Here is a 25,787-nt window from a genome sequence, read left to right on the forward strand (position 1 = left end):
ATATCTCAAACCGGTCGGTTTGGTATTTAATTTTGTACGTTACTGCTTGTTAGATTATCTATGTAAATTGTGGATTGCTTTGTACAATTAACATTTTTAATCACAGACGGTTTAATTAGTCAGATACAATATTTATACAACGTTTCAGAAAATTTATACAAATGAATCTCTGCAAACAATAGGACTCGGTCTGAAACAAAACTCCATCAATGATCAACTAGCACAAAACCTTCTCCACAGACATGGGTTTCATGGCTTCTCTCTCTTAAGCTGTCTTTACATCAGTGGAAGATGCATTACTCTTCCGGAGCCATACGTTGACAAGAATTGAATCAATCATGATCTACACATTGCAGAAATGCATGTTAAACAGCAAGAGTAATATGCACATAGAAGTTTATCATAAATGGACAGGGACAAATACAACTTTTATAACCTGGTTTAAGTGTGCAGCTACGCAAGGAAGAACCAAAAGCCCTGGTTCACCAAACGCACCACGCAACTGCTCCACCACCGCCACCATTACCGGTAACGTTTTCTATAGGCACGGAAACAGAAAAAAACACCGAGCCATGACTTTCAAATTAGATCGGTGCTAAAAGGCAAAAACTTTTATCAGTACCTGGCTTGCGACGAGCAAAACAGCTGTGCCATTTCCTTTGGAGTTTTTACTGTTATAATCACCTGAAAGGCCTGAGAGGATGCGGATTGAAAGAGCATTGAATGCTAGTAGAGAAAGATGCAGCAATCTGTAGAAAAGACATAAAGGTTCTTCTGTCAATTTCTAGCAAACCAGCCACATGTTTTTTAACAACCACACAACTAGAGAACACTCCCCATCTTTTTTTACATGTTACTATTAAAACCATTCATGCTAGAGAAGAAAGCATACATTCCAATGCCAATGGCGGCAAGAAAAACTTTAGGCTCAACGGATAGTAACAGTGATCTTGATCTGCTAACTTGGATCCATGGCACCTAGAACGGTTTCATGAGAATAAGCATAAGATAATGCAATAACAAAGTCAGACAATTTGAAGTAGCCTGAGAGGAAGTGGTCCATATACTAATGTTTAATCATAACCATATGACTTTCTACTATTTGATTCAAGCTTTGGAATGGCATTAGGCATTATAAATTTCATGGAATTGTTTACTCTCAAGCTATAGTAAATATCGTAGAGGTAAGGAGAAAGTTTTAACTTTAAGCGAATAAAGACTCAACAATAAGATTCCTGCTACAAAGGATTTTAGAAATCTTACCAAACTAAGGCAGATTGCGTTCATTCTCGAAAATAGTGTGCGGTTATTGTCAACAAAGTTGGCGAAACCTGTAATCAACAAGAGTTTCATTGTCACGCTAAGGTGGCTGGCTCCTCAAGTACTGTTTCCAATGGAGTTATGTCATCATTATCATCACTTGTGTTGTGTACCATTATTTAAAAATATTCGAGATGACTAACCATAGAGTTTAAATATTCAATTAGTTTCACCAGAAAGGGAAAAGATAACAAATGCGGCTCACCTTTGAATGATTCCCGAATAACCTATAATAACACAGATAAACACACAAATACATGTCAAAGCCCCACTCTTAAGTGATAAAATAGCTTTTGGCAACAACCGCCACTGAATATTAAGCTTTCACAATTGCACCATATAGTAACAAAGAACAAAAAAGGTAGGACTCACCTTGCCAATGATCAAAGGGACTAAGAGAGTAACTATAAGACTTTTGAATAGTTGGTCAGTGGGAAACGAAACCCCTACTCCTCCGGCTATATATCTTGATACCCAAAACGGAATCTGATAAAATGGATCAAGCCAACCATGTTAGCACCAGTGACTGAAATCGTAGTACTCGGTTCTTAAATACAAGACCTTGTGCTATTTTGAAACAAGTGCTTAACAATCCTTAAATAGAACAGGAAGCAATCTGACTAGAACTATCCTTGATTCATCATGATCAACTCCTAGTTTCAAAGGGGGAACAGACAATATGTACTTACAGTTAAAATGCCTAACAAGTTGGATGCCACAGTCACAGCCAGAGCAAGAGCAGAATTTCCCCCAGCAAGCTGAATTGGAAACGTGGTAAGTCAGTGGAGCAAGAAAACAATTATGCACAAAATATTGATTTGGTAAATATATATCAAACTGAGTACGTGTGTGAGGGCAACACCACTTGATAAGGTGGTTGGCATACAGCAAAATATACCTAGCCCTGTAAATAGGTATGATGACATTGTTAAGCTTTAGAGTCCTCAAATCTCTATTGAGCGTCAATTAAGTGATTAACAGAAGAATAAAGTTATCAAGAGAAAAGACTATAGGGCACTATTATATTTTTCCTGCCTGTCACTCTTAAATAGAAATTGAATTTATATTCAAGGAACTCAACAAGACATCAATGTGGATGCTGTTGGATACAAAATCGCAAAGGAAATGAGATTTAGCTCTTTAGTTTGGTCAACCCTGGGTTTTAAATAGCGTGTTGCGAACAATGGCGATGAGGTGCTCGACTCTCGCCAAGCGCCATGGCGAGGCAAGTCGATCGCCATGTGTAACACACATGCACAACCGTAATTATATATATTTCTAACTTTGAAGCTATGTTAACCAATTTATGAACACAGTAGAGAGAAACCAAAACATCAATTCCATTGATACCTTAAAAGCTTAAAGCTAAAACACCAATCCAAAAGTACTAAAATCTAAAATAACAGAACTAGAAAACCTAAAACTCTAAAATTTTCGATCCAGAGTTTTGATTCATAAGAAGATATAGTATACGAGAACAGAGATTTAACAGTAAAAGGAAAAAGCTGATGAAGAACTTAGGAGTTGTATAACTATAATACAGAAGACTGGATTAGGTTTGTTTATAGATTATATTAGACAGCAGAGCTTACGTAGTAAACTAAGTTGGGTTAGTATCAAAATATGTACAAACCAAGTTGGTTTGAGAAGAATCAGTGATGCGTCGCTTCTAACGACTTATAAATAATAGTAAAGCGCTTAATAGCGAGCGCCATGTGTGCCTCGCCTGGCCTTTAGGTGTTAATGCAGTTTACACACCGCTACACTTCGCCACGCGCCATGGCGAGGGAGGCGTTCGCTTTTTAAAACCAAGGGTCAACCAGTATCACTCTGGTATTTCTCAGAAATTAAAATAGTTATACATGTAAAACTGGTGGCTAGTTATCAAACCAGATACAATGCAAGTCAATCTAAAGCAGTATAAAACCAGGAAAGAGCATGATCTTTCGAATATTTTACTTCATTCTATGTTGAAGAGAGAGACAGGGTAACCTGTAACAAGTTCCTGGGGCTGGAGTTGGACTAGCATAACTAGCCTTGAGAAGGATGGAGTGAGCAACAAAATAGAGGCCTGAAAAGAAAAGCAAGAGATTGTTTGGGCTTACTTATGCAGTAGGACAAACATAAGCTGAAAAGTAAAACCACTACCAAAAAGATCAAACATTCTGCAAGTCATAAACACAAAGACTGAAGGAAACTAAAGTACATTGGGGGGAAATAACGGGTTTCTACTCAATCACATTGTCTTATTAGCAGAGGAGATCTAAACTAGAGAAAAGAAGAACCATTAAGAGAAAGTATGAAATCTAAACAGGAATCAAAGCTCATACCAGCCCGAAGATACCAAGAGGCCATCCTTTCACAGCAGCACCAATCGCTTCAGTACGTAAAGTCAATCCTGTTCCACAACACAGAGCTACATCAACAGGGGAAAACAAAGAACTTTGTACATAACAGAATTGATAGAGAATCACACCTGATATAATAAAGATCCCGCATGTGCTGAACTTTGAAAGAGAATATTTGTCAGCAAGACATCCAAGAGTTGGGTTTGCAAACCCCAATCCCACACCAGTAACAAGAGCTGCAAACAGTTAACCAACATTGCACAATACATCTAAATGAAACATCAACAAGTAAGGCAAAAAAAAAAAACAATAAATCTTGTAAAGAATGGTTAAGCAGAGAGAGTGCATCATTTACCTAGAGGCAAGAAATTATCTGAAGCAAAACTCAGCAACTCTTTCCCAAAATGATATCTTTTAGCAGAAGCTGAAATGCCCCCTCCTCCTCCATCACCACCACCTACCTATAGAACAAAAAAACAATTTGGTCTCTAAACAAGTTCATTTCCACATTTTTTAACTAAAGTATAGATCTTGTCAAAAGGGGGCAGTGATAGAGAGACCTTGTCGGAAGGTTGGCACGATCGAATGAATCTGGGAACGGTAGGTGTTCGTCTGGCGTAGGGCTCTAGGTAGCGGCGGAATACGAGGGTGCGGCTTCCTGGATACGGTGGTTCGCGGAACCAGGAAAATGGGTTTCGTGTTGAAGCCAGCATACTGGCCATGGGAAGAGTGGGAGTTGTTGAGTTAGAATCAAAACTGAGCCCAAAAAAAAAAAGATAAGATTTTTATTTTCCAAAGTGTGGCTGCTTTGTTCTGCATTCTAAATACAGAGTTATCAAACCATAAAATAATGTCACCGCCGTAATATAAATTGTGTTAGCATGAGCTAAGAGATTATAAATAACTTATACTCGTATTAATCGAGAAATAACAGCACCCGACCGAGTTCTGTACTCCAACAGTGTATCCTGGTAATGTGTTTGTTTGATATATGAGTTTTTTTTCAGGGGTTCAAGCTCGAAACGCTTTATAGTTATTTTGCCAACAAACATGAATGTATTAAGCTAGCATTTTGCTTTTTATGATTACATTGTTGTTCTTCTGCAATCGAAGAGCAAACATGATGCTGCTAACACCTATGCCGAAGCTGCTAAGTGCTTAACGAAAGTTAACCTTGGGAAAATTGAGAGGTTGTCTGCGTCGTACATAATCAAAAGCTAACCTTTTGGAATTGACAGTCTCAAATATTAATATAGAGAAATTTTACGTCCACATTCTCTCTCTTCTATCTTCTCCTGAACGCGAAATTGAATCCGTGTGGCTCCGGTTCGTCGGCGGCGCGTGAGAGGCCGTGACCGACACCGGGAGCCGTCTCCTTCTCCCTTTTCTCTCTTTTTCCTTTGCTACTCAGCCATGGCTTCTACTCTCTCCGCCTTGCCCGTCGTTTTGTGGCTAGGGCTTCGCCAGTTTCGTCTTCGCACGTGAGAAGCTCTGGTTCGAATGCGGTTGCTGGTTTATGGAGCGGTGGCGCGGAGTTGGTGCTGCCATGGTTCGATTAGTCGGATTTTATTGTGAAGGGTACCTTTAACCCTTTGGAGAGACAGCAGCGCGTGGAAGCAGAACGGAAGGGCTTGCCGGTGGTTTCCTGCTGGTAACGGGAGTGTGGAGGCGGATCTGTGCTCTCTCCTAGGCGTCTAGATTTGAGTCGGTTCTGACCTCTTCCTCCTTGAGAGCTTTGGAGACCTATTTCTCGAAGGCGTTTGTAGCCTTTTGTTGCCGGCGTGTGTCGGGACTCGGGTGTTCTTTCGTGAGGTGCTGTTCCGGAGCAGTGTTGGAGACATCGTCTATGGCGTCTTCAAGGTGATGTTGTGGCCTTCCTCTCAATCTCCGTTCTTCTTCCCGTCCTTGTGTTGCCGACAATCGGCGAGTTGTGTCGACTTGCTCCCGATTGTTTCACTCTTGCGTGTTTCGTTCATAGCTTGCTCTTTGCCACATGATCAGTTATTGACAGCTTAAGCTTATCTCTGTCCGGTTCTCGGATGAGACGATCAACGAGTGGTTTGTGTGTCTTTGTTTTGTCAGCAGAGTTTCTCCTCCCTTGGTGGTTTGATCGGTGGTTGCGGCATTTCTCGACACTGTGGGCATAGTTGTGTTCGTGGTGATGTCGTTCTCTTAGCTTTGCAGGTCTTGGAGTGTTTTCAGCTTCACTTGGTTGAGGCTGTCTCGAGCCCGTTTTGTAGTTTCTACTTGGTCTTGTGGGCCCTTCCGGCTCCTTGTTCCAGGTGGCTTAGCGTCTTAGAAAGTTGCACATGGATTGGAGCGGTTTTCACTTGGTATGACTCTTATTCCTTCTTCTATTGCGCCTGTGTTAAATGGTAGTGAAAATTATGAGTTCCAAGGAGATCCCCGAGAGCTAGCTACGCTAAAGACGGTATGGGAGTTCCTGGCATCCGAAGCAATGAGGAGAACCTCACAGTCCCATAAGCAACGTCAATGGTCGAGAACGGCAAACGGGTCTTGAGAATTTTAAAAGCGAGCTATCGGAATGTGCTAGGTTTAGTGGGTGGACGAAGATAGCTTGTAATACATTGACTTAAGAGCTTTTGTTCGAATTGGGCTTGTAACCGGATCCTAAATTCCCGTTTCATCGGGTTGAAATCAATATATATATATATATATTTATTCAATAAAAAAAAATATTAATATAGAGTGATTTATCAGCTCTCTTTTTGTGTCCACGTGACCAATGATCTTGTATGCGGAGGCTACTTCTTGTCTGAACACTAAAACGAGCAGTGAACATATTCTGAGAGATAGAAGGGTCAACATGGCTGCCAGATAGCACAAGGGTTATGCATGTTGTGGAGGATATGTTGGTATATGTATAGATTGATAAAGCATGGTGTACCTCGGACAAAGTCAAATCCACTAGGCAGTAACTTGATTAAGTAATAACTCATCAACTGTTTATAAAAAAATACTTGTCTATTAAAACATTCAAGACATACAAATAACCAAACTTATTGGTAAACAGAGACCAGTGTCTCAAAAAAAGACATATGGTATTTACTAGCAGTAAATTTGTAAGGAAAAATATGGGTTTTGGAACCGTAGAATACCCATATGTCACGACGAGAGTTTGAGAGGATAACATGATCGTTGATTGTTGCCACCGGAATGATGAACCTATTGTAGAATTCTGGCGGAAAACACGAAAATTCTATGGAATACATAACTTCCCATGAACTCTTGTTTATGTCTAGACCCCAAATTTTGAAGAGAAGGTCGTTATTACCAAGACGTTTCTTGAAGATGCATGGACGATGATTAAGAATACACATGCTTAATTCACGGCAGTCTCTAGACTCCAAATCCTGAGTAGAAAAACTATGAAACATCTCTGTGTGAAGATCAAAAGCTAGTAGTTTACAGATGCACGGTTGGCCGTAACCCATCTCTTCGCGGTTGAAGCTGAAGCAATAGAGCACTCCATCCAAGTGAATTATAGGTTGGTCACAGTAAATTCGACAGTTGGGTGGATCTACGTATCTCCAACTATTAGAGTCAAGAGACAAAACCTTGCACCTAGTAAATTCATTCACCAATTTGTCATTACACTGGAAAAACCATAGTAGCTTATGCTTTGGAATCACAACATTCTCTCTTCCGATCCCTAGCAAAGAATAGCTCGTACCATAAACTACAAAAGCAAACCAAATTTATATAAACAAAAAAAGAACTTATATAAAAGGGTTTTTGAATAATATAAGTATAGAGATTGAGTTAATATTTAAGTACCTTCATCGAGGGTAGAGGTGGCCTCAGGGAGTATGCGGCGGCTATTAGTAGCAGGATTGACAAGGTTAAACTTACGATCGTTGGTTTTGGTATAGATACAAAACAAACCGTCGCAAGGCTCTGAGACTTTGAAATCATAAGTAGGTCGAAAAGGTTGGATGGGTAGATATTGACAAGTCTGTATGCTTCCACTGCAAGGCGTGATCAACAGCTTTTCTAGAACGAGACTATTTCGTCTTTTTTTTCCTGTTGAAAGAACCGTCGCTCCTCCTAGAGATTTCTGATACCTTATGTGTTTCTCTATGAAACACGTTGATTCTATGCTTCTTCTCCATTCTTTCGACACTACTTTGAATCTCACCAGAGACTTCACAGGTACCTTCACCAGAATTTCTTCTACTATATCACGTGGAATGTTTACGCCTCTTTTTCTCTTCCCCTCCATCGCTAGCTAGACCACCTACCTTTAGTTAGGGTTACGTTTCTTTCTATCGCAACTCTACTTATATTTAGGTTAAACTAATTCATATCCACATGGGCTGAGTTTTACACGAATCACCCCACTAATTACCCAAACTAGTTAGTTAGTAACTAGGTGGGCTTGACTCATAACTTTATAAATGAGCTATTATGGTTAAAATACTAATGAACGTGTACGGTTGAATATTTGAATTTATCAAATTTAGTTTTTTTTTTTTGCTTAACACAAATTTAACATCAAACCTTAAAGCCACATGAACCAACTGATCTTCTTCTCAAATTTAGTTACATGTTGTAATTCACGTGATCGATTGCTTGATTCATTTATAAAATAAATGAGTTAAAATATAACTCATCGATTAGTTGACTCTATTATTTTTGTTGCTTTTCTACATGCACGTTCATCTCGAGCATCTTTTCTTCCCGGCCAAGCAATCTTTTTCTAAGTAGCCTTCTTCTTCTTCTTCTTTTGTTGGTGATTCCACCACCTTCTCATCATAATCATGCTCACAGACTTAGCGAAGCGTTCGTTCGCTTAGCTCATCATCCCCATATAACTTTACTAAGTTAACATTTCTGCACATGCCCTACAGTATTCACGCACGTACGCAATATTATTTATCATCAGTATATAAGAGCAACTCCAATGGAAAAATGCATCATCGTTTCTTAAACATGTTTTTATTCACTAGAAACTCACATGCCACATGTTTGTTTTTAAATAGCTGAACTTCCCCAAAACATTTAAACATAAATTCAAAAATTCAATAACATTAACATATTGATTTTATTTGTGTGAGAATCCCAAATTGAGAGATTTACCAATGGGGTTGCTCTAATATGTGTTAAAATAATCAACTGGTTATCGAATTTAATGATTTTCTTGTAATTTTATTTAAAATATATATATATATACTGCAAACCTCATGTATGATGTATACATATGTTCATGCATATTGGTATATCATCGCAAAACACTGGTTCAAAATGTGGATATCGAATAGTGGACTAGAGAATATCATAACTCTCAACAATATAGCTTCGTGAATCCGTTGCTTGAAACTTGATCAAAGCTAAAAGGAAGATGAAATATATGAAAAAGTATATAAGAATCGATGCTTGTTCTCTTGTTCTGTTGAATAAAGAGATGTGGCCTTTTATTTATGAAAAACAAGGGGTGGAGCTCCGCGCAAGCCCATGGTTATTGACAACTAAAGGTTTTATAATACTCAAAAAGTGTAAAAATTGTGGATTTGGATGATTTTTGGTTTAGTTGAAGTGGTTTTATTGATAAATTGAAAAATATTAGGAGCAAAGCCAAAATTATAAAACAGAAATCGGATCGTGGAACCAAGTAAAGTTACGAGGAAGTACTTGTAGTCACCAGAAACATCATCAACAATAGTGTTATCGATACATTATTTATACATTCTGAAATAATTTCTTGGTAAAGGTGCTATACAGATATCCATATTCAAATGTCAAAATCTACAGGATATATTAAATCTGAATTGAAAAAAGAAATGAAGAGAGACAATGTCTATATCATTTTATAAATGTACATGATGGTTAGTTATAGTAACTCACATCACGCTATCGCATCCCCAAGAGTCGAAACATTAAAAAAATGTTCATCCTATGGTCTTCTCACTGCTTTCACTCATCCTTCCCCACCAAACAAGTACATCCCAGTCTTACTACAAACCAAAAGTTCAAGCATTTCTGCACACTATTTACAAAGACAAGACCACAAATCTCCATTCCTTGCCTTTGAGCATCGGCCTGAACCTCCGCAGCCAAAACTTCCTCACTGACCTCAACGGAGCCGCGCTGCTATTGCTAACACTATACGCAGTTACTTGGGAGTAATGTACCATTAGTTAAAACTTAACATAATCTATAAGATTCTTTAAAGAAAACATAGCAGAGTAGATAAAACTCCGACAATGATGCGTAAGCTTTATTCAAATAGATACTAATGTGGCCACATATTGCATCCTCCTAACCTATGTGATGCGTACCTTCTTGGTGAACTTGGAAAATGATGTGTCCTGAGAGTTATTGGTGATGAGACCAATTGAAGTTGTTTCAAGAGTTGGTCTTCTCATTCTCATCACCACCAACACAAACATATCATCTCCAGGACCATAGTTGCCTTCCTACTAAAACAAACACATATTAATATTTTCTAGCACTAAAGAGTAGAATTAAATGTAGTTATAAACTTACATCACAACAAAGTAAGGGAGGGGGAAGACTTTCACCCTCTTCCACGATGTGCGAGACAGTGAGCGTTTAATGTTTAGAACTGAAACGTAGTCCATAACTTTGACCTGGTATGTGTAAAATGGGGGAGCTAAGTTATATATTTAGTTAAATGTGGTTATATATTTTCCCTTTAAACTTATATACATATATAATATCATTTGATAAATTTGTCCTAAAAAACCTACAAAGTTTGAGCTTTGGGAAGTAAATTGAGATCTTGTTATCCATTTATTAATGTTTTGTTGAATATCTCCTTTGACCTAAAGAAATATATACAATACATTTTTTATGTAAGTTCACTATCTAGAAAAAAGTTTGGAGGGGAAGAATTTTGAATATATGTAGATAAAGTGAATAAGACTCATACATATCTATCCGAAGGGTTTGTTGTTTTATTTAGAGAAGCAAAAAAAAACATACGAAGCATGCCGGCATTATAACTTTAAAAATAGCATTTCTATGAAACAAACATCAAAAAATCTAAAAAGCCTTCAGCTTAATACTACACCTAGCAATTGAGCATTTTGTTATTTTTTTTAAGTTAATAGCAATGCACGTAATGGTATGTCTGCTTGTTGAGTGTAGAAGATCATACCCATGAAATACTTTGTAGACATAAAAAAAAGAAAACTGTGAGATGATGGTTCGAGTTAAGCGAGTATTTTTTTTTGACATCAAACGGATGTTCTATTGTTCAAACTTCAGGTGATTACTTGATATATGAGGTTTGATGTTTATGAGAAGGCAACTGAGAAATCTGAAACAAATTTCTTGAGAATTGCTCACTACGTGAGGAGGTTTTAATGTTTATTCTAGTAAGCATTACATGTCTAATATTTTGTAAAGACGTATTAAAATAAAAATAAATTAAAAGACGTATTAAAATTTGAATAGATTATATTAAATATAGAAAAATGAATATGTGAAAGATACATTGTATGAGAACATAAACATTTTGAGCTACTTATGCGTTTTTCTTTCTCGTGTTGATTGATAACCAGATGGAATTATTGTATATTGAAGGTTATATTCCACTAAATTAGTTATGATTTTACATATGCTTGAATAAACGTTTCATGTAGACCATGATGCTTAGAAGCAGTCATCGTGGTAGCCCAAAGAAATAAAAACTTAACTATCTAGGCCAACATGTAAACATGTTCCCTGCTTTTCACACAACATCCAGTAAATGGTTTGATAAATGATGATTAAAACTTCAGACACGTTTCCAGAACACAACACTCAACCAAATGTAAAAGTAGAAAGCTAGAGTCATCTAATACCAGTAAAAAAATACCATTAGTTAAGATCTGGTCTGGATCTATGTTAGTTTTATCTAATTTATTAAAACTGAAGTACAAATATATTTTAACCCTGAATTTTCCTCAATATTTACATCCACATGCCACTCATACTAAAACACAATGTTTAATGCAATAATAAGTCAATAACTAGATCATGACCCGCTCGACCGAGCGGGAGTCAATTTTTTTTTTTATCTTTGTTTTTACTAAATGTTATACGTGATCGCAATGTGTATTAATATAAAATTTTGATAAATAACAATGTGTACTAATGTGTTTAAATAAGCAATGTGTTTAATTAGTAAATTTGTTTTTTAAAATTTATGATAACGTAAAGTAGATTTTTTCTATATTATTTAAAATATATAGTGCTATATATTTTGTATTTTCAACATTTATCATACAAAACTTACATTGGGGTATTATTTATATGAAAATATGTGTAACATAATATATTTATATATTATATAAACATATGCACACCCGCACGGGTTTTATTTTTAAAATGTATTCTATATTGTTTAGTTTTATGTAGTATCGAGTTTGTATAATTCAAATTTTGTGTTTAAAGAACAATATCAAAACTGTATTTCGTATGTAAAAATAACACTTTGTAAGCGCGAGTTGTGTCTTTTTATTGTAACACAAAATTTTATATAAAACTTATGTTTTTTGTACATTACGAAATTTAATTTTTTAAAATAATTATTACGTAATTTCAAAGTGAATTTTATCTCTGAGGTCTAATATATTTTGTGTGTAATGGTTCAAAGCATTTTCGATATATATTATATTTCAGTTTGGTCTGTTTTTAGTATTATTGTATAAGTATAATACTATACAATATTAATATATTCTATACAATATATGAAGCTATGTGCTATTTGTTTTAGAAAGTAGATTAGGCCCAACGTAGTTATAAGAATAGTCATATCATTATGTATGTGTCTATGACTTATCTACCTAATGTTATTCGTACTAATAAAATTAATATGGCCAATGAAAATATACTGATCAATTTAAAATGAATTGTATAGGACAATTATAAAACGATTAATACTTTTAGTATTCTTAGTATATATCTTATTTAAATCGACATGTAATAAATGTAAAAATCATATATGGAATATGGACAAAAATAAGAACTGTATTTAAGGAAATACATCAATGCAAAGTTAGACCATGGTACATATTATATATAAAGAATGAGACATTTAATTTAAATATATGAGGTCCATTTTTAAAAATCTACCTAGAAGAAGTTGTAATGTTCCTGTTTTAATAAGATAGATAAGTTAATAACTAACCCATAATTTTGCGTCTAATAATTTTGCTATTGAGACAAACCGTTTGCTTGCCCAATTATTCCTGAATTTGGTTAAGAATAATATAATATCTTTTGGGCTTATACATAGATGGCCCAGATCGTAACACAATTTCTATTATTCAAAAACAAAGAAACCTATGACCAATTGGCTTAAAAATTACCTAACCCACACAAGACAATTGATCGTAAATTTACAAAAAAAAAAAATTAGATGGGATAATGTATTCTTACATCGACCATTTCATAACATCATGTTATGCGTACCGTTTTGATACTAACCAATGTATGGTTTACCGGTTTTTATGGTTTAGCCAATTTATGATTTCTTTTAAATACTTAGTTATTTAAGTTAGTATAATAAAAATAACATTAGGTTTAATATGATGAAAAAATAAGAAACTAATTATGCATTTTCCATCAAAAACTCAAGACCATTCCAAAAACCATCTAATTTATTAAAACTGAAGTACAAATATATTTTAACCCTGAATTTTCCTCAATATTTACATCCACATGCCACTCATACTAAAACACAACGTTTAATGCAATAATAAGTTAATAACTAACCCATAATTTTGCGTCTAATAATTTTGCTATTGAGACAAACCGTTTGCTTGCCCAATTATTCCTGAATTTGGTTAAGAATAATATAATATCTTTTGGGCTTATACATAGATGGCCCAGATCGTAACACAATTTCTATTATTCAAAAACAAAGAAACCTATGACCAATTGGCTTAAAAATTACCTAACCCAGACAAGACAATTGATCGTAAATTTACAAAAAAAAAAAATTAGATGAGATAATGTATTCTTACATCGACCATTTCATAACATTATGTTATGCGTACCGTTTTGATACTAACCAATGTATGGTTTACCGGTTTTTATGGTTTAGCCAATTTATGATTTCTTTTAAATACTTAGTTATTTAAGTTAGTATAATAAAAATATCATTAGGTTTAATATGATGAAAAAATAGAAACTAATTATGCATTTTCCATCAAAAACTCAAGACCATTCCAAAAACCATCTAATTTATTAAAACTGAAGTACAAATATATTTTAACCCTGAATTTTCCTCAATATTTACATCCACATGCCACTCATACTAAAACACAACGTTTAATGCAATAATAAGTTAATAACTAACCCATAATTTTGCGTCTAATAATTTTGCTATTGAGACAAACCGTTTGCTTGCCCAATTATTCCTGAATTTGGTTAAGAATAATATAATATCTTTTGGGCTTATACATAGATGGCCCAGATCGTAACACAATTTCTATTATTCAAAAACAAAGAAACCTATGACCAATTGGCTTAAAAATTACCTAACCCAGACAAGACAATTGATCGTAAATTTACAAAAAAAAAAAAATTAGATGAGATAATGTATTCTTACATCGACCATTTCATAACATCATGTTATGCGTACCGTTTTGATACTAACCAATGTATGGTTTACCGGTTTTTATGGTTTAGCCAATTTATGATTTCTTTTAAATACTTAGTTATTTAAGTTAGTATAATAAAAATAACATTAGGTTTAATATGATGAAAAAATAGAAACTAATTATGCATTTTCCATCAAAAACTCAAGACCATTCCAAAAACCATCTAATTTATTAAAACTGAAGTACAAATATATTTTAACCCTGAATTTTCCTCAATATTTACATCCACATGCCACTCATACTAAAACACAACGTTTAATGCAATAATAAGTTAATAACTAACCCATAATTTTGCGTCTAATAATTTTGCTATTGAGATAAACCGTTTGCTTGCCCAATTATTCCTGAATTTGGTTAAGAATAATATAATATCTTTTGGGCTTATACATAGATGGCCCAGATCGTAACACAATTTCTATTATTCAAAAACAAAGAAACCTATGACCAATTGGCTTAAAAATTACCTAACCCAGACAAGACAATTGATCGTAAATTTACAAAAAAAAAAAATTAGATGAGATAATGTATTCTTACATCGACCATTTCATAACATTATGTTATGCGTACCGTTTTGATACTAACCAATGTATGGTTTACCGGTTTTTATGGTTTAGCCAATTTATGATTTCTTTTAAATACTTAGTTATTTAAGTTAGTATAATAAAAATATCATTAGGTTTAATATGATGAAAAAATAGAAACTAATTATGCATTTTCCATCAAAAACTCAAGACCATTCCAAAAACCATCTAATTTATTAAAACTGAAGTACAAATATATTTTAACCCTGAATTTTCCTCAATATTTACATCCACATGCCACTCATACTAAAACACAACGTTTAATGCAATAATAAGTTAATAACTAACCCATAATTTTGCGTCTAATAATTTTGCTATTGAGACAAACCGTTTGCTTGCCCAATTATTCCTAAATTTGGTTAAGAATAATATAATATCTTTTGGGCTTATACAGAGATGGCCCAGATCGTAACACAATTTCTATTATTCAAAAACAAAGAAACCTATGACCAATTGGCTTAAAAATTACCTAACCCAGACAAGACAATTGATCGTAAATTTACAAAAAAAAAAATTAGATGAGATAATGTATTCTTACATCGACCATTTCATAACATCATGTTATGCGTACCGTTTTGATACTAACCAATGTATGGTTTACCGGTTTTTATGGTTTAGCCAATTTATGATTTCTTTTAAATACTTAGTTATTTAAGTTAGTATAATAAAAATATCATTAGGTTTAATATGATGAAAAAATAGAAACTAATTATGCATTTTCCATCAAAAACTCAAGACCATTCCAAAAACCATTTCTACGTCTATGCAATGACAATTATGATTTTTTAAAAAATAAATATCATAACTAAATATTCTTTTCAATAACAAAACAACATTAAGATTTTTTTTTGTAAATTTTTTTACGCAGTTGTCATATCAATAAAAGATATCAATTAACTAACACAGTCATTAAAAACTTCCAAACACACATAATGCTTATCTTTAAAAACGTATATTTTTTAAATGATATAATAAAAAAGAATGAATATTAAATTAGGATATCAATATAAATTTGGTTTGATTTTGCGCGTAAATCGCAACTAACCAAATGTTTTCTTAATTTTCCAATCCTACTCTTTTTTCCAAATCGCAGCTTAACCCAAATTTATGAAAAAAAAATTACATGGCCTTTGATTCATGTTTAAATTCCACAATATTTAGTAACTACCAAATTTTTAATGATAACAAAATGGGCCAGCTGTTTATAATAAGTTATGCTTAATAAAATTTGCAAAAATCTGTGTTCTTTTTTTGTATGTTTTTTTCGTAACTTGCAAGCACTATTTTTAATGGTTCTGTCTAAATAATGTATTTGCTTTTTTAATATAAAATTTTACGAAGCATAATTTTAATCTGAATATTAATATGAGCTAATCTAATTATCAAATATATCATTGGTCTAAAATAATCATAAACAAAATATAAACTTTATATATATATATATATTTTAAATCAAAATAATATTTTAAAATTGATTTATATCAAAAACGGATTCAAAATATACATATTTTAAATTTTATGTTTACTAAAATATTTTCCAATAACCATTATTAAAAAATGTTTTCAATATATATATATATATATATATAAAATACAATAAAATTCAAATTTCATATACCAACTTAAATTATGATTTTTTATATTTTACATTAAATATTTAAAATATAATATATGTGATTATTTATATGATATTACGTATAAAATACTATTAGTTATATGTTTGTTCTGTTTTTAAATGAAGCAAATAGATTGTGAATTAAGAGTGGGCTTTCGGGTACCCCATTCGTATTTGGTTCCGGTCTCGCTGGGTTTCGGATTTCTGGGGTCAAAGATTTCAGTCCCATTCAGATATTTCTAAATTTTGGTTCGTACTCGATTCAAATCATTGCGGGTTCGTTCGGGTTCGGATAACCCATTTAAATTATTTTTAAAATTTATTATATACCGTAAATTTCAAAATATATAAACAAAATAATAAATTACATATAAATTTGAATAACATATATCATAATACATAAACTTAACATATAAATTGGTTTCATTTAAATATTTAAATAGAGAATCAAAAATTATTTTAAGTATTTTTGGTGTTTTGAGTATACTTTAACTATTTTCAATATTTATATTTGACTATTTATATATATTTTCAATTATTCAAACCAACTTAAAAGTATCATATATATAGATAAGTTCAGTTTTGTAAATCCCAATTAAAAACTAAACAAAATTAATAATCAAACTCGAGATTTTGACATATAACCAATACAATGATTTGTATGTTTATTTAATATATATATATATATATATATCAATTATTAATTATTAATTATTAATAATTAATAACTGATCTATGCATGACCTCGACATTTGATTTTTTTTTTTTAATTCGGTTACAAGTAATAGACATGTATGATCAAATCTAATCCTTGTACGATAGAATGGTGATATTATCCAATTTCTTAATTTGACAGGACGTTTCCCAACTTTGTAGATTAATATGGTAAAAATGTAATCACGTTTACATTTGAACCTCTCAAATTTAGTTGCATGTTATTAATCACGCGATCCATTACTTGACTCTTATTATTTTTGTTGCTTTCTGCATGCACGTTCATCTTAAGCATCTTTTCTTCTTTTCCAAGAAATCGTGAGCAAGTCTCTTAATATTAGTTAGAGAAACGTTTGTTAGCTTAGCTCATGAGCTGTTGAACACTCCGTTGTAACGTTTCTGCTTACCACTTATCAATCGCCGTCCTAAACCGCAAGGTTCCAGTCCTTATACTCTCTCTTAATCCGTTTATAATATGATTAGTGACAATACTTTCGATCGCATAAGCATAAACTACTTCCTCGGTAAACAATTATTTAACAGTTCACTGAGCTTTCTATCCAAATTGCCAGAGATGCTACTTAACTAATATAAGAAAATTAATTAAGGTCTTCAAGATGTTGGCTAATTGTTTTGATCCGTAAGTGGCAAGGAAAAAAATAAAAAAAAATAAAAGACACATAAAAATGCACGAACAAGTCGTAAACAAAACACAGAAAGAGCATTTGAGTTTCACATCAACAACAGACTTTGAGTTTCCACATCACCACAAACAGAAACAACAGACATCAGAACACAAACAACAGACACCAGAACAGAGTTTTAGAGTTTAACATAAGACAGAAAGGGTTTTGAGTTTCCACATCAGGATAGATATAAGAGAAGGATATTTATCTACCTATCACTTCGATCCTGCACATGGGTGAAGCCCTCATTTGAATCCCTCGGATTCTTCTTGATAGGTTCGCGCGAGTCTCAGTACTCCCATCACAGTAAACAGTAAACCTCTCAAGGTGAGGCATGGTCACCAAGAAGTGTCTCACCATGACGAGAAAGCGGTCCATCTCTGCAGTAGCTTGGCCGAAGTCGTGAATCTTCAAAACCCTCGCCGGAGAAGCTTCTAAGCAAGAATGTTGTGGAACCTCGCCACCCTCGCACCTACACACGTTTCCACATGTGTTTTTAGCTTGATGAGTGAGTCCCTGAAATCAAAAATGGATTTATGTTAATCTGCTTTTTTGCCTTTTGATAAAAGTAAAAGCTTGAGTTTGTTACCATGAAAACAAGGGTGTGAAGCTGCGGGCAGTTGTTGAGCAGAACTGGCAGTGCATCCCAATCTGATAGCTGATCCTGGTGGCTTTCAATGGTCAGCTCGGTTAGGTTGGGGAATGGCGGAATCGCGGGGCAGGCGAAAGCGAGGACCTTAAACACACAAAAATCAGAAACATGTAAGAAGTTGGTATGTAAAACAGAATCGCTTATTGACTCGAAGACATGGAAACAAAAAACATTAAAAAAAAATCAAGTCTGCTTTTTTTTTTTTCTCACCTGAAGTGTGTCTGCGTGCAAGAAGAGCTTCTTGACGTTGCATATTGCGGACATGAAGCCTGAAGCATCCGCATCTTCTACTGCGTTTTCCAGTTCATCTTCGTCTTCATCTTGCTCAACTCTCAAGTGAAGACGGACTTCTGCTTCGACAAGCGAAGTAAAATCCAGAGCTCCGTAGCCACCAGCTATGTCATCGTTGTAGTCCAGATACTCCAGGTTTGGTGTTGCAAAAAACACACTTGCTGGACGGCGCGGTCGCTCGTCTTCGGCTCCATAGATGTCCCAACAGATGCTAAGTGTCTTGAGAGTTTTACTAGAGACAGAGGAGGAAGGCCAGGTAAACCAGGCCAAGTCCTTCATCTCTAGTTCTTCAATAACCGGACAGCCACGCAAGAGGTTGTGGAAGCCTTGGCCTTCCGCTCCGAGACCCACCATGTCTAGCCTGAGACTCTTGAGGCTTGGAAGAAGAACAGGCACGTGGGAATCAAAGAGACAAACATGGTCGGAAGTGCTGATCCTCAAGTTCACCAGAAAGTTTGCAGTGAAGATTCTATGAGGGAGTCCGACATACCCATCATCCGGAAACTCGTAGAAGCCGAGAGTGAGAGTGGTGACACGGCTGTCCAAGGCGAAGCTGATCCACCTATTGGCAGATTGGAACAGAAGGGTGCCTGCTTGTGCTTCGTCTGCAAAAATAGCCCTATTAAGGGTGAGAAGAAACTTCTGCAGAGAAGGACGATTTGGTACTCCTCCACGAACATCCAAGATCCTGTTGACGAAACTGACGAACTGATTAATGTCAGCTGTATCATCGTAAAGCTCGAGCTTGAGATTTGTCGTCAGGCAGAACTCATCACGCCAAGCTTTGGACAAGGAAGAAGTCAGAGCAGCGTGACGAGTAGGAAGGAAAGACAGGAGGAGTTGCCGCATCTCAGAAGGCAAAGTACTGATGATATCAACCATGGTTCCTGTAGAAGAAGAAAAAAAACACAGGGAAATGAGTTAAACACAACAAAACATACGAACACAAAAAAAAAAAAAAAAAAAAAAAAAGAGAAATCAAAAACCTACGGTTGTTGATGTTGGTGCTCTGAACCTGCTGGAGATCTTCCTGTGAACGAGCACAAAAACAAGGAAATCCATTGAGAAACTGAAGCGAACAAGAGAGAGAGAGAGTTTCATGTGTAGAGAAATTAACGAGAAGGAAACCTGAGGGAAAAAACGAGACATCTTCTTCGTCTTCGTCTTAAGCAGGAGAGCTTAAACCTGAGACACGATATCCAGAGGAACTATGATTACATACAAATCGATCATAGAAGTTCAGATTCAAACGACTCAATACAGTACTCGTAACACACGAAAGAGAAGACACTCGAATCGAATCGCTCTACACCAAACTCGAACAGAGATGAAGACGAAAATGGATGATTACCTCAACGGAGAGCGAACGAACGAACGAACGGAGAATGCCTGACGAGAATCTCTGTGAAGAAGACGTCGAAAGTTTCCGATTCGAGACAACAAATGGAACTAGGGTTTTCTAGTGACAGCACCTGAATCGACGTTGTTTTATGTATCGGAAAGGACTTAACCGGTCGGTTTGGTATTTATGCGCGATAAATCATTTCTACAAGTTATAATTGATGAATCAAACCGGTCGGTTTGGTATTAACTTTCGTTTGCTGACTGCTTGTTAATTAAGATTATTATTACCTTTCTAATTATGATTGCTTACTACGCATGAGATGGTCGTAATTAATCCCTTCTTTTTTTTTTCGTTTTGTTTTATTAGTTCCAAACTGACGGGATTAACCACAAAAGGTCTGTTCCGGTTCGGGATCATTAAGCCTCCACATATAGAAAAAAAATAGAAGACCAACGACTAATTAAACACCCTAGATAGAAAACTCAGACACTAAACTAAACAATTATTAAACCCAAAACATGCGAGGGAGGGATTAAATGAACAAAGACAAGAAAAATTAAAAGACCAACGACTAATTAAACACCCTAGATGAGACTCAAACCCAAGTCATAGAGACAACAAAACCTTGCTTGTATCGTTGGGGTGCACGTAGTTAATCAAATCACAAACGGTTTTTAGTTAATCAATACAATATTTTTTTACAACATTTTTTCAGAAAATTTAAACAAATGAATCTGCAGAACAATATGACCAAACCTTACTCCACAACACTGGTTTCTATCTCCTCTCTTTCTTAAGCTGTCTTTACATTCAGTGGAAGACGCATTACTCTTCCTGATCCATTCGTTGACTAGTGTATTTAATCAATACACATTGCAAATACGTATTCTAACAATAAGAGTAAATGAACATAGAGGTTATCATAAGGGACAGGGACCATTTACAGGTAATGTTTTCTATAGGCACGAAAGCAAAACACCAGAGCTCGGTGGTTAAAGGCAAAAACTTTATTAGTACTAGTAGTACCTGGCTTGCAACGAGTAAGACTGCTGTGCCAATTCCCTTGGAGTTCTTACTATCATAATCACCTGAGAGGATGCGGATTGATAGAGCATTGAATGCTAGTAAAGAGAGATGGGATGCAGCAGCAATCTGTAGAAAGACATATAAGTAGAGAACACTCATCTTTTACACCTTATTGAATAAAAACCATTCATGTTACTTAAAAGAGGAATTAATGCATACATTCCAATGCCAATGGCTGCAAGAAAAGCCTTAGGCTCAACGGATAGTAGCAGTGATCTTGACCTGCTAACTTGGATCCATGGCACCTAAGAATAGGTATATCATGAGATAAGCATACTATCAAGTTCCTCCCTAAAGAAGGCAGGTAGATGCAATAACAATGTCAGGCCATTTTATCTTTTTTAATCTAAGCTCTGATCATATGATTTCTAACAAGCTTTGAAATGGCATTAGGCACATAAAAAAAAAAAAAAAAATCCATGGAATCATTTACTCTCAAGCTATAATATATATCATAGAGGTATGGAGAAAGTTTTAACTTGAGGGAAATAAAGTGTCAACATAAAGATGATTCACTGCTACAATAGAGTTTTAGAAATCTTACCAAACTGAGGCAGATTGCGTTCATTCACTTTTTACGGTTATTGTCAACGAAGTTTGCAATACCTGTATCACACCAAGATTACAACAATAGATTTGATTCATTGTCACGCTAAGGTGGCTCCTCCAGAACTGTTTTCAGTGGAGTATCATTATTAAAAAAATATTCCAGATGACTAACCACAGAGTTTATATAGTTTCACCAGAAAGGGAAGAGATCACAAATGAGGCTCTGCTTGGAATTGGAATGATTCCCGAATAACCTATAACACAGATTGATAAACACACAAAAATATGTCAAAGCCCCACTTTTTAAGTGATAATATAGCTTTTACCGCCACTGGATATTAAGCTTTCGAGACTGCACCCATATAGTAAAATCTGAAATGGCATATCACTGCAAGAACAAGGGCTAAGATACACAGAAAAATCGTCTCACCTTGCAAATGATTAAAGGGATTAAGTGACAGAGTAAACTATAAGACTTCTGAATAGTTGGTCAGTAGGAAACGAAACCCCTACGTACTCCTCCGGCTATGTATCTTGATACCCTCTGATAAAATTGGGTCAAGTCAACCATGTTAGCATCAGTGACTGAAAATCATAATACTCGTTCTCAAATTCAAAGACATTATATGATACAACGGCTTAGCAAATTCTTAAATAGAACTATAAGCATCTGACTAGAAATATCCTTGATTCAGCAATGATCAAATAGTATGTACTTACACTTAAAATGCCTGACAAATTGGATGCATTGGTAAGGTGGTTGAGTACGTGAGTGAGGCCCAGCACCGCTTGATAAGGTGGTTGGCATACAGCAAAATATACTTAGCCCTGTAAATAGGTATGATGACATAGTTAAGTTTTAGAGTCCTCATATCTGTACTGAGCATTGGTTAAGATAGATCAACTGAAGAATAAGAGTATCAAGAGAAAAAGACTATAGGGCACTAACTATTCCAGTTGCTTTTTCTTGCCCGTCACTCTTAAACAGAATTAATTGAACAATATGGTTAAGGAACCCATCAAGATTTAAACAAGACATCAATGTGGATACAAAATCACAAAGGAAATGAGATTTAGCTCTTTAGTCAACTAGTATCATCACACTTATATATGTCTCAGAAACTAAATTCAGTTCTACAATGGCTAGTTAACTCAAACTGTAGATTTACTTAAGAGTAAACCAATGTAGGTCAATACAAAGAAGTATAAAATCAGGAAAGACCATGATCTTTTCGAGTTTCTACTTCATTCTAAGTTGGAGAGAGGGGGAGACAGAGTAACCTGTAACAAGTTGTTGAGGTTGGAGTTGGACTAGCATAACTAGCCTTGATAAGGATGGAGTGAGCAACAAAATAGTAGGTCTGACAAGAAAAACAAGAGAGAAATTGTTTGAGATTAATTAGCAGTATATATAACTAACATAATGTTAAAAAAAAAAAAAAAAAGAGAGGAAAATCAATACCAAAAGATCAAACATTCTTTCATAAACACAATGACTGAAGAAAAAAACTACGTTGGGGCCAATAAGCAGAATATAGCAGAGAAAATCTAAAACTAGAGAAAAGATGAACCATTCAGAGAGGGTATGAAACCTAAACAGGAAGCAAGATCATACTAGCCCGAAGATACCAAGAGGCCACCCTTTCACAGCAGCACCAATAGCTTCAGTATGTAAAGCCAACCCTTCCTGCTCCACAAGACAGAGAAAGAACACACAGTGGATATTCATCAGCTACATCAACATAAAAACAAAGAAATTATACATACATATAGAGACTGATAGAATCACCTGATGTTATAAATATTCCACCTGTGCTGAACGTTGAAAGAGAGTATTTGTCGGCAAGACATCCAAGAGTTGGGTTTGCAAATCAGTAACAAGAGCTGTAAGACAATTAACCAACATTGCAACAAACATCTAATTAAAACATCAACAAGCAAATTAAAATAAATCTTCTTAAGAATGCTTAAGCAGAGAGAGAGTGCATTTACCTAGAGGCAAGAAATTATCTGAAGCAAAACTCAGCAACTCTTTCCCAAAATGATATCTTTTAGCAGAAGCTGAGAAGCCTCCATTACGACCTACCTATGGAGCAAAACAAAAGGCATTCAACGAGTCCAAAAAAAAAAAAAAATTTAAACTAAAGTTTACATCTTTTCGAATGGGCAGTGATGGAGAACCTTGTTGGAAGCGGGTGAAATAGTACGGAGCGGCTTCTCGGATACAATGGTTCGGCGAAGCAGGAGAATGGGTTTTGCGTTGAAGCCAGCATACTACCTATCAAATACTAGAAGGTGGTCGGTCACTAACTAAGAAGGATCACCTCGAAGATCTGACTGAGATTCAGGGATGATAAACAATGACGGTGGTGGTGATAGGGCGAAGACTTGATCAAGAAGATAAGGTTGTATTAATTCCTCTAACTGTTCTGAGATGATAAACCAACTTAACCAGCGCTACAAATAGCTAAACCGAAATTGATAAATGACAACATTACTAAACCGGCCTCTAGTTACACTCTCTTTTGTAATGGAAATGAACGATTCATTGCTTCGGACAAGATCCAAGTGGGACATTGTCCGGAGGATCCATTTAAAATCCCTAATTTTTTTTCTTTATAGATAAACAAAAATATATATATTTATATAATATAATTAGATGTAATTTCCTTTGAACTCGTAAAACCTGTGTCGATAAAAATTATATTTTCTTAGTTCCTTTTTTTTGGTGTTGACCAAATTTATATTTTCTTAATTTTTCTTTTGGTTTATAGGTTGATAGTAACACAAAAAAATATTTGTGTTTCCTTTTATATGATACTAGGATAAGACATATGCCTTGCGCATGGTGAAATTTTTATGAAAATTATTTACGAAATATTGTATGGAAAAATAAAATTTATATTCTTGATCCCTTAAACATTTTTCTTTTTACTTTTTTTGTTAATTATATAATTTGTTTATTGATTGAGCTCATCTCATTTTTAAAAATATTTTAGGTCAAAAAATCAATAATCGCATAAGCACCTAACATTTAGACCGAAGAATCTGAGATTTACTATTTGATTACAATGAAACTATGTCAGCTCAGTTTTATTTTATGAATGGTGATAATTTTGGATTTTGGTTTCTGATTTTTGATTTTTTTACAATAATAAAATAAAAAATTATTAAAAGTAAACACAATATCATTTTTATTTTAAAAAATCTTATTTTAATAATATAATATAAAGTATTAGTATCAAGACACACATAATCTTATTTTTTTTAAAAGAAAACACAAAATATTATAATTTTATGTTTAAACATAAACTTAAAAATAATTTTATGTTGAAACATACAATTTTATATATAACTTATACATATAAATCTAGATGATCCGTACATGCGGGCCTTGCGCATTATATTATTGATAGTAACACAAAAAACATTCGTGTTTCCTTTTATATGATACTAGGATAAGACATATGTCTTGCGCATGGTGAAAATTTTATGAAAACTATTTACGAAATATTGTATGGAAAAATAAAATTTATATTCTTGATCAAATTAATATTTTGGCTCTTAAACAATTTTTTTACTTTTTTGTTAATTTCATAATTTGTTATTGACTGAGCTGATCTTATTTTTTAAAATATTAGATCCAAAAATCTATAATCACATAAACACCTAACATTTAGGCCGAAGAATCTCAGACTTACTATTTGATTACAATGAAACTATGTCAACTCAGTTTTATATCATGATTTAGAAATCTAAAATTTAGTTATGATTATGAAAATTATATGTTCATGTGTCAATCCTATATATCTTCAATATTTTTGTCTTTTTGTGTCTCTTTTTCATTTTGGTTATTGCTAGATATAAATATTGATTTTGGAATTTATTTTCATTTCGTTCTTTTGTTTTCGCATGAGATTTATAAAAATGTTTAATATTTAAAATTATTAAAGAGATATATACTTA

At 34.3% G+C, this 25,787-nt stretch overlaps 3 protein-coding genes across 12 annotated transcripts; all 3 read right to left on the reverse strand.

The window, feature by feature from the left end:
- Positions 1-93: 93 nt before the first annotated feature.
- Positions 94-24,269, reverse strand: LOC108862046 (probable sodium/metabolite cotransporter BASS4, chloroplastic). 10 transcript variants are annotated; one of them, XM_018636068.2, is made up of 14 exons: positions 4,229-4,523; positions 4,024-4,129; positions 3,797-3,904; positions 3,651-3,718; positions 3,313-3,391; positions 2,166-2,224; positions 2,010-2,078; positions 1,693-1,806; positions 1,526-1,547; positions 1,264-1,331; positions 893-978; positions 623-749; positions 437-538; positions 94-343 (listed from the first exon to the last, which is right to left on the reverse strand). In XM_018636068.2, exons 1-14 carry the CDS (start codon positions 4,388-4,390, stop codon positions 266-268), a joined length of 1,248 nt encoding a protein of 415 aa, XP_018491570.1. In that variant the 5' UTR covers positions 4,391-4,523; the 3' UTR covers positions 94-265. The 10 variants fall into 10 exon arrangements, 1 of the variants encoding a protein (XP_018491570.1); XR_008946416.1 differs by lacking the exons at positions 623-749; positions 893-978; positions 1,264-1,331; ... (7 more) ...; positions 4,024-4,129; positions 4,229-4,523 and adding exons at positions 21,213-21,338; positions 21,432-21,517; positions 21,817-21,878; ... (5 more) ...; positions 23,611-23,705; positions 23,814-24,267 and having other exon boundaries at positions 306-343; XR_008946417.1 differs by lacking the exons at positions 94-343; positions 437-538; positions 623-749; ... (9 more) ...; positions 4,024-4,129; positions 4,229-4,523 and adding exons at positions 20,839-21,074; positions 21,213-21,338; positions 21,432-21,517; ... (7 more) ...; positions 23,814-23,907; positions 24,003-24,269.
- LOC130512818 (putative F-box protein At2g02030) lies at positions 6,609-7,930 on the reverse strand. The gene is made up of 2 exons (XM_057011183.1): positions 7,467-7,930; positions 6,609-7,368 (listed from the first exon to the last, which is right to left on the reverse strand). The coding sequence occupies exons 1-2, from the start codon at positions 7,909-7,911 to the stop codon at positions 6,689-6,691; spliced, it is 1,125 nt and encodes a 374-aa protein (XP_056867163.1). The 5' UTR covers positions 7,912-7,930; the 3' UTR covers positions 6,609-6,688.
- LOC130512816 (F-box/LRR-repeat protein At4g14096-like) lies at positions 17,900-20,347 on the reverse strand. The gene is made up of 6 exons (XM_057011181.1): positions 20,193-20,347; positions 19,970-20,026; positions 19,832-19,871; positions 18,761-19,728; positions 18,488-18,634; positions 17,900-18,414 (listed from the first exon to the last, which is right to left on the reverse strand). The coding sequence occupies exons 2-6, from the start codon at positions 19,988-19,990 to the stop codon at positions 18,103-18,105; spliced, it is 1,488 nt and encodes a 495-aa protein (XP_056867161.1). The 5' UTR covers positions 19,991-20,026; positions 20,193-20,347; the 3' UTR covers positions 17,900-18,102.
- Positions 24,270-25,787: the final 1,518 nt, after the last annotated feature.

Source organism: Raphanus sativus, chromosome 5 (assembly GCF_000801105.2).
Source record: "Raphanus sativus cultivar WK10039 chromosome 5, ASM80110v3, whole genome shotgun sequence".
Taxonomy (NCBI): Eukaryota; Viridiplantae; Streptophyta; class Magnoliopsida; order Brassicales; family Brassicaceae; genus Raphanus; species Raphanus sativus.

Bases quoted from the DNA above. Each gene is read 5' to 3' on its own strand.
- LOC108862046 (XM_018636068.2), bottom strand. From the start codon at position 4,390: ATGGCCAGTATGCTGGCTTCAACACGAAACCCATTTTCCTGGTTCCGC. The intron at 1,332-1,525 runs GTGAGCCGCATT...TGTTGATTACAG, and splicing joins TATTCGGGAATCATTCAAAG to GTTTCGCCAACTTTGTTGAC. The intron at 979-1,263 runs GTAAGATTTCTA...AAACCGTTCTAG, and splicing joins ACGCAATCTGCCTTAGTTTG to GTGCCATGGATCCAAGTTAG.
- LOC130512818 (XM_057011183.1), bottom strand. From the start codon at position 7,911: ATGGAGGGGAAGAGAAAAAGAGGCGTAAACATTCCACGTGATATAGTA. The intron at 7,369-7,466 runs GTACTTAAATAT...TTGCTTTTGTAG, and splicing joins CACCTCTACCCTCGATGAAG to TTTATGGTACGAGCTATTCT.
- LOC130512816 (XM_057011181.1), bottom strand. From the start codon at position 19,990: ATGTCTCGTTTTTTCCCTCAG. The intron at 18,635-18,760 runs GTGAGAAAAAAA...TGTGTGTTTAAG, and splicing joins TGCACGCAGACACACTTCAG to GTCCTCGCTTTCGCCTGCCC. The intron at 18,415-18,487 runs GTAACAAACTCA...TTTTGATTTCAG, and splicing joins TTCACACCCTTGTTTTCATG to GGACTCACTCATCAAGCTAA.